The following is a 17,159-nucleotide window of genomic DNA, read 5'->3' on the forward strand; positions in this document are numbered from 1 at the left end:
TTTAATGGACAGAGAAGAAGGGTACCTACTACCAGGAATTTTAGTTGATGGCTTATGATTCCGGGAAAGAATGTGATGACTGAAAGTAACAGCCCAGAAGCTCTTCTGTTGTTTGCTACCCAAGCAGAGGTGTTTCAGTTGTTAGAGAAGACACACTAACATAAAAAACAGCTGTTCTGTGATAAATACAGGTATGATTTGGTTTACTTTGAATAAGTAACTCTTTGGAATCCCACCTACGCATCTCTCTGTGCCAAACTGGGACTTCCAGAATCATCTATGAGCCCACATCTTAGAATCATAGAATCAAGCAGGTTGGAAGAGACCTCCAAAATCATCCAGTCCAACCTAGCACCCAGCCTTGTCCAATCAACTAGACCATGGCACTAAATGACTCATCCAGGCTTTTCTAGAACACCTCCAGGCATGGCAACTCCACCACCTCCCTGGGCAGCCCATTCCAATGCCAATCACTCTCTCTGACAACAACTTCCTCACAACATCCAGCCTAGACCTCCCCTGGCACAACTTCAGACTGTGTCCCCTTGTTCTGTTGCTGCTTGCCTGGCAGAAGAGACCAACCACCACCTGGCTACGGCCTCCCTTCAGGCAGTTGTAGACAGCAATGAGGTCTGCCCTGAGCCTCCTCTTCTCCAGGCTGCACACCCCCAGCTCCCTCAGCCTCTCCTCACAGGGCTGTGCTCCAGGCCCCTCACCAGCTTCATCGCCCTTCTGTGGACACATTCCAGTATCTCAATACCTCTCCTGAATTGAGGAGCCCAGAACTGGACACAGTTCTTCCTTTCACTCACCATTCTGCTGGACAAGCACATCAGCCATTGCTTCCCAAATCTGCAAACAACCTCTTTGGTCACTGCTAGCAAAGAAAGAGAGCAGCAGTGATAACTTATGCTAGAACACAGGGCAGAACAGGGCAAGGAGACACCAAAACAGAACAGTAATAACACCACTAAGAAACCTTAGCAAGCCTTTGATCACAGTCTGCTCCAGTAAGGCAGAGAGAATATCTGGGTAAGAGGGTTCTGTTCCATTCAGGCATGGTGAGCCTGGTCATTGAGCTTGCTTTGTGAAGATTTTTAGCTGTACAAATGTGTGCACACATTTTGTATATACACTGGCATATAGATTTATGTCTGTGCATATACACCCAAATAGATAATACACACTCAGAGCTATAAATACTGAAAGACTGAACAATAACTGCTACCAAATTGCTCCCCAAGTATGGGCAATTTTAACAAGCATATTATACACACAGTGAGATAAAAAACCATTAAATATTCTGTTGACTAATTTACTTATGGCTCATCTGGTAGCTGAGTGCCCAAGAACACACCAAAACATTACACTGTGTCCCACCATATGCACTGGTGAATCACATCCCTTTCCACACGTACACAGTGCTGTCTGTATGCTGAATTCTCTTAGTATAAGCCTCTTTCTTTAACTTGGAAACTAGAATTCTTTCTTTCAGAGACTGAATTTATTTTCCTTTTCTTTCATGCAGGCAACCTACACTTTCCTCAATCCCATACTGGCAGCCCACCAACCATAGCTTACTTTTAAATAAACTTAAAATGTACCAAGTTCTGTATTTTCCGTACAACACCGAGATGCCTTTTGTACACCTAGACTCTGAAACCTTTGGAACTGAATTAAACTGCAAATAATATTTGTTCCAGTCTGAAAGAGTGAGCACTTGCATGACCCTCTAGCAGAGCAGAAGCACTGTACTGTAATTTAATCCAGTGTAACGTACCGTGGATACGCACATTAAACCCAGACATTTTTCCTTGTTTTTCAGCCAGTTCTACTCTCAGAAAAGAATCTTCCTCAGAATCAGGTTGGTAAGGGAAATGGATTTTCTCTCCTGCCTACATACTTAGCACTGACCATAGGCTACCTAGTCTGTTAGCAACTCCATCCAGTACTTCCCCTGATAGCAACAAATTGTAATAATGGCCTTTTGCTGTCTCCCTTTATGAGGTTTTATTAGATTTATTAAAGTGGGTTGTAGCTTATTCTGTGGCACACAACAGACAAGGAGCACAGGACACAGATGCTCACCAGGCTCCCCTAGGTTTATCTTCTGCTGGGCTGTGCACCTCTTCTAAACCTGTTTTTGCTACAGAGTGCAAGAATCATAAATACCTCCCACTCAGTTTCTAAGGCTTACTGCCCTGCTACAGTAGGCTTTCAGTCAGTTAACAGTGATCTGAACTAACACAATATACAAGCAGATATTTACAATATATATAGTTATACATAGAAATATACAAGTTAAATAAGTAATACAGAAACACAACAGCCCTCCCAGAAACTAGAGTCCCCACGAGGGGCTCCCAACCACCCTTCTATCTTCTTCCCACTCCTCTACCTTACCCTAGACTTTGCCTTATGTTCAAGGTGAGTTTGGAGGGTTGGACAGGGGGTTAGGGAGCAGATGGATTAGTCACACAGACAGCAGGTTAGGTTAGAGAGAAAAGTGTATCCCAAAAGCCAGAGAGAGACTCTGCATTATCTATGTTTGTGTTCTTGTTCTTATCCATCTCAGCAAGCGTATGAGTGCAGTAGACATCACCATTGTTTCCTTTTCACAGCCTGTAGTCTAATTCTTCCCACCAAAATATCCCAGCTAGGCTCAAACTAGCACAACCTGGTTTTGCTACAGAGTGCAAGAATCATAAATACCTGCAACTCAGTTTCTAAGTCTTACTGTCCTGCTACAGTAGGCTTTCAGTCAGTTAATTGTGATCTGAACTACCACAGCTGTGTTTATAGGACAGAAGTAAGAACTCAGCAGATTATTAGACCTACACTTCATCCTTCATCTCTCTTAGACAACTCCTTATAGGAAAAAGGCCCGAAACCAAGCTGCCAATGTTTCATGATTTGGTCCAAAAGCCATTTTCTTCTCATTAGCAGAGGAGTACTGCCTGTTCTTCCTTTTATTACAATAATTCTGTGCAGGCTCCTGCTTTAAAATGTAGGGTGTGAGGCAGTTTCACACATTGCTTTGGGAACTTAATGTTGCTTATTTTCCCAGCAAAACAAAATCCCTCCTGGACAGCTGCTCAGCAGGAGGAATGCTGCCAAAGGCAAAACTGGGCTGTATCGGAGCACGCTCACTATGTTCGCAAACAGGTAGCTTGTGTACTCTGGTACTGTTACCTTTGCTGGAGACAGAGCAGATCTGGAGGCACCAAAGAGACATAAAGAATACTGAGGTACAGGATACCAAGCTACAGCTCTGAATGTGATGGTAACAAAAGGTTTGAGCGAGGCATTACATCCCCAAAATAAATTGGTGTAGTGTGCATCCCACTTCTCCAAGCTTTATCCATACAAGACTGAAATTCAGAACATTAGCTGGAGACCTGATCACGGGATAAGGATATTTTAGTACACAATAGCAGCATGATGGCCATCATCCACTCCTTTTTCAGTCAAGGATAACCATCTAAGTCAAGGTTATTAAAAAAAAAAAGTTAACTGAGTTTACAAAATAGGGTAATTCATCCTGAAGCAAGACATACTTTGCCACTCTGAGCCCCTTCCTTTCCATCACTAGCAGAGAACACTTTACAGAACTCAGCCTGCCTTATCGTGATTTGTGCTATATACGCTGAAAGGGGGATGAGCCTCCTGAGTCAGTTCTTGCAACTCTATGCAAAAGCTTCCAGGCCAAAACACATCTTTCAGGCTGCTGGCTTGATTTTATGCCACAGAGGGGGAGGGAAGACACCAGAAGTCTTCTGCACTGCCTGAAGCTACTTGAATACTAATTAAAACCAGACAATGCAAAACCGTCAAGCAGCACTGAAAAGTCATGGCATAGGAGTAGTGGCAGGTTATGCAAAATTAAAGGAACAAACCAGCATGGGAAAAGATTATTGGTAATGGTCTGCATGGACATACTTCCTGCACATTTATCCTCTGTAACTGCAGAAGCACAAGTAACTACAGATTCAGGAATACTGAGTCTACACTGCCACGTTGCCCTCTGGTTACAAATTCAATTGAGACAAGACATGGTCTCTCACAGGTCTTCACTAACTTGTTACTCTCTGGTCACAAACTCAAAGACCATTGCAAATGAGAGAGCAAAAGTTGTACCAACAATAGGAATTCTGCCTTACATCATGTTGTGGAATGAGTTCCTAAGTTCTTTAGGGGAAACAGGACAGAAAGACAGGTCATTGCCCTGTTGAAAGCTGCACTATAATGCATCCAACAAAAGTTCAGAACAATTGTGTGGCCAGCCATGAAACCATCACTTCCAGGCTTTCAAATGCCTGACTCTGATCTAACCAACATAAATCTCTTTTACATGCTGGAGCTATTTGTGTCTCTTGCATCCTGGCTTTGTTTTCAGGACATGTAACAAGAGCGAAATACAATTTCTGTTATCTACCGTTACAGCTTCCTTGCATTCATGTTATATGTGAGCAGGGCTTGATCCCTGAACTTTCAGGCTATGGCTAACAGCAGTTAACAGAGCTGTCATTAAATGGCAGTAGGTGGAAGTTCTGTTACCCAGAAAGGGCAGCTGTCTAGGATAGAAGATCTCCTGTCTGGATGGCAGAGCCCAGAGAGTGGTGATGAATGATGCCACATCCAGTTGGCAGCCAATCACTAGTGGTGTTTCCCAAGAATCAGTGCTGGGCCCAGTCCTGTTCAATATCTTTACTGATGATCTGGATGAGGGGATTGAGTCCAGCATCAGTAAGTTTGCAGATGACACCAAGCTAGGAGCAGGTGTTGACCTGTTGGAGGGTAGGAGAGCCCTGAAGAGGGACCTGAACAGGCTGGATGGGTGGGCAGAGGCCAATGGGATGAGATTGAACAAGGCCAAGTGCAGGGTCCTGCACTTTCGGCCACAACAACCCCAAGCAGCACTATAGGCTGAGGACAGAGTGGCTGAGAGCAGCCAGGAGGAAAGAGCCCTGGGGGTGCTGGTAGAGAGGAGCTGAAGATGAGGCAGCAGTGTGCCCAGGTGGCCAAGAGAGCCAGTGGCATCCTGGCCTGCATCAGGAAGAGTGTGGCCAGCAGGACAAGGGAGGTTATTCTTCCCCTGTACTCAGCACTGCTCAGGCCACACCTTGAGTGCTGTGTCCAGTTCTGGGCCCCTCAATTCAAGAGAGATGTTGAGGTGCTGGAAGGTGTCCAGAGAAGGGCGACAAAGCTGCTGAAAGGCCTGGAACACAAACCCCATGGGGAGAGGCTGAGGGAGCTGGGGGTGTTTAGCCTGGAGAAGAGGAGGCTCAGGGGTGACCTCATTGCTGTCTACAACTACCTGAAGGGACACTGTAGCCAGGTGGGGGTGGCCTCTTCTCCCAGGCAACCAGCCATAGAACAAGGGGACATAGTCTCAAGTTGTGCCGGGGAAAGTATAGGCTGGATGTTAGGAGGAAGTTGTTGGCAGAGAGAGTGATTGGCATTGGAATGGGATGCCCAGGGAGGTGGTGGAGGCACCGTCCCTGGAGGTCTTCAAGAAAAGACTGGATGAGGCACTTGGTGCCATGGTCTAGTTGACTGGATAGGGCTGGGTGATAGGTTGGACTGGATGATCTTGGAGGTCTCTTCCAACCTGGTTGATTCTATGATTCTATCCATAGGGGCCATCTGACTTAAGATGGAAGCTGTTACCTAGCAGGGCCAGATGACTAGCACAATTATCTTTTCTCACTGCTATATGGGGTGAATCAGCTCCCTTGGGTCCCCAGCACTGAATTAGAGACAAAAGGTTGCCAGCCCCATGCTTGAACTGAGAACCCTGTCTACATTTTCACTGCAATCTCCCAAAACTACACTCGCCCTCTGGGACAAGAGTACCTGAGAATACAGGCAAGGGTTGTGCTACAGCAGCCTTGGAACCTTACAGTATTGCAGGTGTGCTATTTGGAGCTGTGACTTGGAAACACCACAAGAGGCAGTTATGACAATTCTGACATGCAGACACCAGCAAACAGGAAAAAAAAAGTGTGAAGCACTGGAAGTTGACTGTGCTGCAGGAGCCTTCTCATGCTGAATTTTGTCAGGCGGGATGAGGGGGAAAGGTGTGCTTCTCACACAGTCACTGTGGGAAAGCAAAAGGTCAATCCAAAGGAAAGCTTACAGAAATAGTTGCTGATGTAAAAAGCATAAAATACCAGTTTGTTAGCTGCTGCATTAGCAGCCTTCAGAACTGCAACGTGCCATGCTCAGAACAGGTACACACCGCAACAGAGGTTTACACTGAGCAAACGCTAGAAATCAGAAGTGAAAGAGCTGCCATTTCAAAACAGTTCAGTGACCTCCTCTTGTTGTGTCAAAGACAGGAGACACTCCATCCCTTTGAGCTAAACACACAGTTTGTAGGAAACTGAAGGCAACCTTAACAACTATAAATTTTGTTCCTCTGTTTTAAATACTTGCAGCCCAATATCCTTTTGTGCCCACAAAAAGCAGCTGACATTCCAGTTTCCTCCCCCTCTTCAGAGCAACACCAGGACAGTAGTTTCTGCAGTGCTACATTCTTGACAAATTAAGAAAAACTCTGTGCTGAAGAGGGTATCTTTTAAACAGCAAGAGAGAGTTATGCTAGCCTGGCATGCTCAAGCTGAAAGCTGTGTACCTAGCTAAGCAGGGAGATTTTACCTCACGGTGACTGCACTAACCTTTCCAAAGGATGCTTTCTTCATATCTCCCAAATCACCTGCCAGAAGAGATCACCACAGCTGATAGAGGCTTCATCCCTTGCCTCTCCCAACACTGCTGTATTAAATCAAGCTGTTTCAGCACACATAAATGCACTTGGAAGAAAGCAAGCTGAAGACAAACACTAAAGCACACTGAGTAGTAGCTCTCTTTTGTGGATTTGAGTATGCATGTGTGGGTAGCCTACCCCAGAGATGTACTGCCTTTTACCAGTCTATTTTCTTTAATGGAAATGGGTCACTACTACACAATATATTGCACTACACTTTTAGACAACAGTGCTTTCCTGTTTCCACATCTCTGTGTAGTGTTCCCTCCTGAAACTCCTTTAAAAGCAGGCCTCTAGAGTGCCTCTGCCTACACATTCTCAACGAGTATTTCCATTAAATGGAGTGTAGATAGTCCTTAACAAAACATAACTCTTCTCCTTACATGTTTTTTTAAATCATTCTCTTGCTGCTCATATCTATTGAAAACAAAGTATTTTGTAGCTATCCAGGGTTTAAAAAGTCAGATTTTTTCCCTCAGTACCACAAGACCTGGTAAAACAGTCCATGGTTATGCAAGAAGTTCATGCCCTCAGGTGTGGGAAGGGAGGTTGCAGGAACAGAGGTAAACTGTTACTACTCTGATTTGATAATTGCTTGTATTTCCTTAATAGAAAGTGGACATTACCACTGGAAAGTCACACTCCAGCGACAAGCAATGCATAGTAAGGTATTAACAATGACTCCAAAGAGCTCATTGTTCTGCTCACTGTTTATCAAAGAAGGTATGCATGATAGTCTTTGTCAGACTCTATTTTTGCCCTCCCTCATGACACAATCATACCAAACCATTTCCTCATCAGTATAAAATGAAAGATAAAAGTTTGGTTCACTTTGGTGCACTTGGAACTAGATGATGTTTAAGATCTCCTCCAACACAAACCATTCTATGATTCTATGATAAATAACCTCTCAAGAAAGAAGATTTCTGTTTAGAGAGGTTGTGGTCTCTTTTCTAGCAGCTGAACTGAAAATACACTATCAGGAAAAGAGAAAGGTAACCTAGTGACAGTCTGGGTAGGAATTATTTGAGAGATTTTTCAGTTTCCTACTTGGACAGAGACCTGTGAAATTATTCAAAGCTTCCAGCTGCCACCCATCTCTGCTCAACAGAAACTAACCCACCAATAACCAGGGGAAAATAACCTCTGCTGAGTCACTGAGGCAGACAAAGGCACTCTATTTCACACATCCAGCTGAGAGTTAATCCAGCAGTTCCAGAAGAGATGACTGTCTTGTCCAGATAAAAAAATACCTGGGACCAGATTGAATAGATCAGTTGTAATCAAATTAGTCTCTATCATGACACATTCCCCACGCCTTCAGCTCACAGGCATTCAAAATAGCTGAAATACCGCTTCGGGGTCACTGCTGTAAGACACTTCTGCCTTGGATCTGAGATACCTGCTCTCCAGCCCACTTCTGCAGCTGAAACTGAGACATACTCATCCTCTGGCTACCACAGAGGCTCTCCATTACTTCAGCCAAGAAGGTTTGCTTTACCTATCGTTTAAAAAAACCACTTGTTTCTGGCCCAGGCAGTTGGTACCAATCTTGATTCAGGCCAGGGTAAGGTAGCATGCAAAGGAAACAGTAACTGATCTATCACTGCAGACAAAACACTCACAAGCACGTATGTAAAAAAAGGTGCAGAAATTAAAACAAAGCCATGATTAACCCACATATTCTAATGGGTAATCTTCTGGTTTGAGGTTCTCTTTGTCTAGTCCTGCCAAAGCAACAGTCTGGGATTCATCGGTCTTGTTTCGCTGCTTCGCAACCTCCTGTATCCGACTGCCTTGTAAACAATCTCTTGTCTCAAGCAGTGGTAGAATTCTCCTTCCCCCTTTCTCTGGAGACTCATTAGCCTACTCTAAGATGATAATGTCTCTGATTATAGACCACAAGATGAGCTGAGCTCAGTTATTAGAACAGGGCAGTCATAAGGTTGTTCTCACTGCGTATCAGCTTCACCACTAGAATTAACAGCAGATTATCAACACATGGAATGTTGTTGCCTTTTCTGTAAGTCAAATCAGTTCATCAGTGTCCAAAAAGCACAGCACAAGGTAGGTGACAAGAACAAGGCCTCTTCCTCTTGGCAGCAATAAGCTTTTGTATCAGCTCAAGCTGCCTGTGACACTGTACCCTACCCTGAAGCTCACAATCCTCATCTTGAAGCACCCATATGTGGTGTTTAGGTGTCTATATGCCACAGCTCAAGGCTCCTGTCTGAGAGCAAACATGATATTGGTTAATCTTTGAGACCTGACAAATCCTCAAGACCTTTCTCCTCTACTTTCACCTACACAAGGTGCAGATGTCCCCTTGTCCCACACGAAGGATTCTAGTCCACCTCTAACCTTTCTCCTTCTCTATTGTTTCTCAAGAACTGCCCAACCACTTTCCCAAAAGGCTTATGACCCCCAAAATTCAGTGTAAGAAGTAACCAAAGCAAGGTCCTGAAAAACAGAATTGAAGCTAAGTTACTAACACTGAGACATGGCACAGTAACAAGGGTAGGAATATAGACCTTTTTCTCCATGACTTCTCCCAGGGTCCTGTTCACAGCTTGTCATGTGAGTCTAAGAGGTAAAATGGCAACGTCTGTGCTGTGAATGGTTAATGTCTAAAAGGCTCCAGCTTATCCCTTCCTCCCTGCAGTGATGGCACATTAGTGACCTTATCTTAGGATTGCACAGAAGGGTAGGTAATCTGCCACTCAAGTCTGTTCAAGCTTCCTCCTTCTACTGAGGAGTTCCCATTCACGCTGGATTGCATCCTTCTTAACCTCATCCAAATGACAGTCACTGAGAAACCTCAGAAAAATATTTACATTGAGGTTTAACTGGGTCCTGCTGAGCTCCTACTAACACCAGAGCTGCTGTTTTGCCTAGCAGTCCCATCATCAGAATTATCCAGTGATGCCAGCATGCAAACATACAGTTTGCTTACAGCTCAGTGTCTGAATGAGAGATTTTCACAAAACACATATGTTGGTAACTTGAATTGATACTCCTGTGATGAAAAACTTCAAGCAAACTAGACAGTGTAACAAAAAGAGGGTGTCAAGATTCCTCTCCCACCCTGCATGAAGACTTCTCCAGTTCTTTGTACCCAACAAGCCATGGAAAGGGATTACATATCAAGCTGATAGAGAAAAAACACATGATTGACTGTCATAGGCAGGTAGGTGAGAAGGAAGAGAGGCTCTAAAGACAGTTTACCCTCAGAAGTTAAGGAGCAACAGCTTTCCTGGTTTGTGCTATCGAAGTTGCTGACAAAGCAAACTGAAGATGAGCAACAGGAAAAATACAACAAACTGGAGTTCAAGCAATTTGAGTTACACTTTTTATTGACTTTTAAAAGGAGCTGAATTTGAATACAGTGAACAGGTTTAATACAGAGTCATACTTCCAGCAATAAACCAGCCCAGATGGAAGTGTAAGACATGCTAAATTTAGATGTGACCAATTCTGAGATGCTCAGCAACATGAGAAAGGTAGGATCAAACATATCACTCTTCAATCACAGATGGAGATAACACAAGGCTTTTCAGTAAGATCATAAGAGGCTGTAAAACTCCTACTGCTTGTGAGCAAATAAGCCCTATGAGTGAAGTCAGGTGTGGGGACAGATATTCAAAGCAGAGAAGGTTCTAGAAAGCACAGGTACCTTGACAGAGCTGTCACTAACCTGTTCGGGTATTCAGGCTGCATCTTCCTAACTGCAACAGTAAGGATGTACAGGAAGCACACCCATCATTTCCCCTGCAGCAAGCCAGCTCTCTCCATGCTGCAGGACCCTCACCTTGTTGTAGAACTCCTGCTCCCTGGGACCACGAGGTGGTGGCTGCAACTGCTTCAGGACAGTCCCGTCTGGATGCTGCAGTATACCTACAAGAGAGGAATTTTCTTTAGGGCTTGGTTTTAAGAGATACAGCTTTTAATTTTTGTCAGGAATAGCAAACACTTGACCAGAAGCACCCTATTTGCCAAGATGTACTGCTTTGAGTACTTGCACAGTAGAGTGGAAATTGGCAGCTTCTGCACCAAAAGCTTTAGCAGAGGTTTGGTTGCATTCCTCTTTTTGTGGACATCAAGATGATTTCCTGGGTTGAACTCAGCTCAAGGCCAACATAGCACTGGGATTTGCCATTAGAAGTTCCACCCAAAAGAAACACTCATTCAGCTATGGAAGATTACATAGACACTCCCTTTTCAAATAACAGATAAGTTGCTTTTCCAGCAATGCCAAGAAGTTAAAGGGTTTAGTACCAAGTCTAATGCCATTTATCACTAGCTAAAATAGAAATGTTGTCCTGTGAATACTTATCTGTGCTAGTGGCATAGAAAGAGCACTTCTGCATTACTAGATGTAGCACCCTTACAGCACTACCTGCTAATGAGATGCTACACCTTGGTAGTCTGTAATTACAATACAGAACTTCACCTCAGCCAGGCAATCACCTTCATTGTGCCTGCACCAAAACAACCCAAAATATCTTTACAAAACAGCCTTAACGACTCTCCAGTCAGCAATATTGCTGAGTAGCAGAAGAGTATATGAAAATACTCAAGAGAGGGACCCGGGCAAGAATGGAGAAAAGTAACTGCATGCCTGTGAAATGTGCTCCAAACCTCAAGATCATCAGTTGCAAGGGAAAAACAAAACCTCGCTTCTGGAAAAGCAATATTCTCCTAAGATTTATTCAGATAGTACTTTATTTTGCTCAGAAGGGAAGGGAAAATGTCAACGGTATCCAAAATAAGTTCCATCTTCATCTCGTCACTTAAGAAAGCACAGTAGAAGGAGCCAGGAGCTTTGTGTCCCAAAAAGAGTTTGCAGTTGTTAACAGCAATTGTGCTTTCACCTTTTAGACAGCATTATGTCTGAATGGGATCTGTTGTGCAGTCCTGGAAACCAAACAAGATTTTTACAACCCAAGATCTTTACTTTAAAGCAACCACCAGATTTAGAGAAGCTGTTCAGTTAGCACTTGCAGCTCAGAGGGCCAAGCAGAGCCTGGGCTGCATCAGGAGAAGTGTGGCCGGCAGGGCAAGGGAGGTGATTCTCCCCCTCTACTCCACTCTGCTGAGACCCCAGCTGTATCCAGTTCTGGAGCCTCCATTAAAAGAAGGATGTGGAGATGGTGGAGCATGTCCAGAGAAGGGCCACTGCTATGAAGACAGACTGAAAGAGTTGGGGCTGTTTAGTCTGGAGAAGAGGAGGCTCCCAGGTGACCTTCCTGTGGCCTTTCAGTATCTGAAAGGGGCCTACAAAAAAGCTGGGGAAGAACTTTTCAGGCTCTCAGGGAGTGACAGGAATAGGGGATTGGAGCAAAGCTGGTGATGGGTAGGTTCAGCCTGGACGTGAGGAGGAAGTTGTTTAGCATGAGAGTGGTGAGAGCCTGGAATGAGTTGCCCAGGGAGGTGGTTGAGGCCCCATCCCTGGAGGTGTTTAAGGCCAGGATGGATGGGGCTATGGGCAGCCTGATCTAGGGTAGGGTGTCCCTGCACATGGCAGGGGGTTGGAACTACATGATCCTTGTGGTCCCTTCCAACCCTGATTCTATGATAGTTGTCTGTGCCAAGGAACAGAGAGGGGGTTTAAAAATCTGCACGGAGGCAGGTTGCTTGCTGCAAGTTGGATTATGTATGCTTTCCATACAACTACCACAACATCTTGATACATTACTTAAGAGTTTAAATGTAATCTAACATTGGCTGAAGTATCCTCATCCTCTGGATTTCCTGACAGAGCAAAGCACCTACTCTGTAGCCATGACAGAAGCAAGCTGAAAATAAAGGACTCATGTTTCACCATTCACCAGGAAGGTGAAAACTCCACAACTTTCCTTCCCCCTGATCTGCAACAACCACCAGAGATACCATCACCTGCAGATCACACTAACACAGGGATGTTTGTCATGGCCTTGTTCTAGGGTTGCTGCACAGATAGGCTATAGGATTGGTTTAATATACAAATAAGCATTTTACTGTTTCTGAAGAAGCAGCAGAACTATTTCAGAATTTTAATTTTAGTAGAGTTCACAAACATTTCTCAATGGCTCTGCATGCAAAGTCTTGCTAGCATTCTGAACCCAAAAGCTACTGCGAAAATAACCAATAGAGATGCATGCACTTTTAACCAATAAAAAAATCCTGACATCCAATCCATATGCTTTGCTGAACTATAGGCAAACCTCTTCTGCACAAACACACCAAACAGTTACTTTAGAAAAGATCCTCTGAGGCTAACCAGTAAGGACTGACTAGTATGTATGTGCCACCTTAACCTGTGCACTGGGAAAATGGCAACCACAGTTGTAGGTTTTGTGCTCTGTGTGACCAAGCAAGTCACAACGATAGGGAATGCCCCCTTTAGCTGTGGGACCCCACTAACGGTTTGAGGTCCTACAGCACTTTGATGGTACAGATACCAAAGCACAGACTCTGGAGACTCTATAAAGTGGCATCTCCTATTTGCTGCTGCCTCTCTCCACCTGCCTACAGAAATAAGCCACAACCCAGGGTGGTTACCTTACTACACATGATCTACTCTGTTCCGAGGGAAGCACTGCAGGAAACAGCACTCAACGAAAGGTCAGTTGTAATGCCCTGAAGCTGAGGGTCTATGTGTTCGTGCAGAGTCTGCAAGACCCTTCTCTTTGCAGAGCAGTCGCACTCACGGCAAGGAAAGCGAAAACTGAAAGGTTTTTCAGGGGGAACCCTACGGCAAAGACATTTTAAGGCACACACTAACCAAACGAGCAGTTAAAAATACTTTGGATACCTTCACGTCCTCTGGTGTTTGTAGGTGGGGACAGAAGGGAAGTTGAGCTCTGAGGACAGCAGTGACATGTAGGAGGAAGCTGCGCAGAACAAGGAAGGCTCTGAGCTTGAATCAGTAAATAGCTCATACACTAACACCATCCGGATACAACCTTCAAGATACATTTGCCATGTTGTATGCATGGCAACAGACGTATCCCAAAAAAAAGGCAGTCTGCTTTTGCAGCTTTTTAAAAAGCTCTTCTCTTTTTAAAAAAGAGGCTCTCTATGGGGTAGGAAAGGGCAGAATAGAAAACAGCAGGAAGGGTGACTACTCTAGGAAGAGGCAGAAAAGGCAGCAGAGAAGGTAGAGGACACATTGGTCTCACACGTGCTTCACGTTCTCACAGATTCTGGTATACAGATTGTCTCTGATACTCCTTACCAGTGCTGTTAGCAACTACATATATCCACACATCTGGCCACTAGCCTCACAATAAAGACACCAACAGGAAGCAGCACTGCAGAATTATACATGACCCTCTATCTTTAGCATCTCGACTGCCTGCACTCCTACATACAACATCTGTAAAGAAATAAAACAAGAAGATTTGGTTATGAAAAATAAGAGGGCTCTGAGTGCCAGAGCAGCTCTGGTCTTCACTTAAAGAACTCAAGTTTCTAAGATGAGAGCATCAACTGCCATGGTATCACTGCAGGAAAACCTTGGTCTTGCTTGTTAGATGCAGTGGAATTATCTAGACCTAATCCATTTGAGCTGTGTACATAATATAGATGGTATATGACCTATGGTATATGACCTGCATTGGCCTTGATCCAACTGCAATAAAACTGACATAGCATAGGTGAGGTTCTCCCTAAAGTAAGCATTTTTTGCCTGTTCCCAGCCCATCTTGTTACGAACCACAAGGCAGATGTACAGCTCCAAGGATCTAGCACACCTCCCCTGACATTTTATTGCATCAGGTGCAGCAGGAGCAAGGGACAAGAATTACTTCACTGTGGAGATTATCAGCAGCAAGACAGGCCACAGACCCAGACTATAGATAAGACAAACTCACAGTGCCATTAATGCTGTAATTCTACTCCCTGACGGCTGAGGGGTTCTGAAGCTCAGCCCTTGCCCCGATCAGCAGAGACAGATCCTAGTGACAGGGTTCAAAGGCAATATGACAGCAGGCGCTCATTATAGCTATGCTCAAAGGGCATACTGAGAGTTCAACGGATGTATACCTTACACTTAGCTGAGAGGCAGGAGTTACACCAAATGTGAGGCGCTAGAAGGGTGAGACATGCCATTTGGTAACCTTAACTTGGCCGCTTGCTTTGGCACTGACCATTGCCTATGTTAAAAGACACCTTCAGCAGAAGGTCTTCACTTAAAGAACTCAAGTTTCTAAGATGAGAGCATCAACTGCCATGGTATCACTGCAGGAAAACCTTGGTCTTGCTTGTTAGATGAAATGGAATTATCTAGACCTAATCCATTTGAGCTGTGCACTCCTCATCTTGGAATTAAAACAGAAATTGAAAGCTAGCGGAGGCATACTTGGAAAAAAAAAGCTCTATCTTCCTGTTATTTTTACTGTTAACCTCCTTACGAGCCACTGGAGCAAATTTACTATCAAATAAACAAGCAACTAGGACCTTACCCCAGGCTAGGAAAACACACTAATATTTTGCTGAAGTTTCTGGCAGTCAAAGACCTGATGGTTCCCTTTAGATGAAGCATAGTTGCAACAGACGTACTTAGGGTGCCAGTAGGATGTTATCTACATTCCCCATTTCTTAAAAGGTGCCTGCTAAAATGAACTGAACTGCAGAAGCCCTTCAGCTTAAAGGTGCCAGTTAACTGGCCATTACCAATTATGACAATCATCAAAAGACAGAGATTTAGCAGTGGCGACACCTGTCCATCTACCCTGGATGAGCCCTGAGAGCCTTTGGAGGGAGGACAGACCGTGGTCAAGGAATCTGATCCTCCAGTCGTGAAGGGACCGGACCGCCAGATTACTCAGCCTGGAGGTGGCTGACAGACCTCCTGACAGCCCCTAGAGCACCGCCAGCGGTCCCTCACAGCCCCGAGAGCACCGCCAGCGGTCCCTCACAGCCCCGAAGTGGCTGCCAAATCCGCCAGCCCCGAGGTGGCCGCCAGACCCCCTGAGATTTGAGCACCTGGCGTTGAGGCTGGCACCCGAGGGCGAACAGGTGCTGGCAGCTCGGCACGGGAGGCGGGCAGAACCCGACGGCGGGAGCTCAACCACCAAGCCGGTAAATCCTGCCCGCCGCTCCTGAGGTGCCGTTTGCCCGCTCTCGCCGTCGGCGAGCGGCTCACGCCTGTTACTGACACCTCACCGGAGCTGCCCGTCGCCACCAGCGAGACGTGAGAAGGAAAGCGAGACCCACCCCACCCCAGCCAGGTTTGGAAGAATTAAGACAGCCAGGAGGGCGTGGGTGGGGGGAACCCCCATCGCGGGCAGCCCTGCCCGCCACTCCCCCCAGAGCTCCCTCCCGCGCCCCGCCGTCGCTCACCGCCTTTATCCTTGCCGTACATGTGCCCGGCCACCTGGTGCGACAGCGGCACGCAGCCGTTCAGTCCCCGCCGCCGGCCCCCCGCCACTGCTGCCGCCGCTGCCACCGCGGGGCCCGAGGAGGCGCCGAACGCCGGCTGGGCCGCGGCCTCCTCCTCCGCCTCGCCGCGCCCGCCGCCCGCGCAGCGCCCGCGCCCGCCCTCGCCCTCGGGGCGCCCCGCCGCGGGCAGCGCCGGCCGCGGAGTCTCCGTGGCCATTTCCCGGAGGTGGCGGGGAGGCAGAGGGAGGCGACAGGCGGCCGCGCTGCGAAGACGGCAGCGGCGGCGGCGAGCGGGCCTCAGCGGGCGCTGCGTGCCGGGGCGCGGGCGGCGAGAGCCCGCGGCTCCATCACCCCGCGCCGCTCCGCACCGCGCCGCGCCGCCCACCCTGCCGCTGAGGCAGCGACTGGCCGCGCCGCCGCTCCGCCCCGGACGCCGCTCCGCCTCCGCCGCCCGGGCCGACCCGTGGCGGCGTGGGGGGTCAGCGACAGCGCGGCCGAGCGACGGGCGGCTCCGGGACTAGGCCGCGCCCGGGCCCCGGCGTCTTGATGTGGTGGGGGTGGGCAGCGCCTCGGTTCAGCAGCAGGCTGAGAGGGCGGCAGAGCCTTCCGCGGCCCCCGAGTGCCCGCGAAACCGGCCCCGAGTGCCCGTGGCACACCCCCCCGTGGGCATGCCCATGCCGCTGCCAGCCTCCAGGGCCTGCAGTCACACCCTCAGCTCTCCCTGGGTCTCGGTCTCTGCACTCGAGCCTGATGTAGTTCTCTAAGCGAGTGTTGTGTGTTGGCAGGCAGGGACTGTGTCTTGTCCACTGGACCTCAGTAACCTGAAATACACGCGAAATGCTGCTGACTTTTGTCCATTTTCTCTCCAGTAGATCTGAAGGATTATCAAAGAGAGCAAACAATTATGTAAATAGCATCAGACCTTATACTGGGGAAAGGATCTTTGGTGCAGCCTAAGTCAGCTGCACTGAGCTCCACAGGTGCTGGCTTTGCTAGTGAGGTGGGCACACTTGACTGACACCAAATC

General features: G+C 46.8%; 1 protein-coding gene across 1 annotated transcript in view; it reads right to left on the reverse strand.

Moving 5' to 3' along the window:
* IPMK (inositol polyphosphate multikinase) overlaps positions 1-16,457 on the reverse strand; it is a 56,028-nt gene extending 39,571 nt beyond the window's left edge. Inside the window, exons 1-2 of the mRNA XM_064145014.1 lie at positions 16,094-16,457; positions 10,578-10,663 (exon numbers count right to left, since the gene is read on the reverse strand). Coding sequence (XP_064001084.1) covers positions 10,578-10,663; positions 16,094-16,349 — 342 coding nt within the window. The 5' untranslated portion in view covers positions 16,350-16,457. The remainder of the gene's footprint in view (positions 1-10,577; positions 10,664-16,093) is intronic.
* Positions 16,458-17,159: the final 702 nt, after the last annotated feature.

The sequence above is a fragment of the Pogoniulus pusillus genome, chromosome 6 (genome assembly GCF_015220805.1).
Source record: "Pogoniulus pusillus isolate bPogPus1 chromosome 6, bPogPus1.pri, whole genome shotgun sequence".
Classification (NCBI taxonomy): domain Eukaryota; kingdom Metazoa; phylum Chordata; class Aves; order Piciformes; family Lybiidae; genus Pogoniulus; species Pogoniulus pusillus.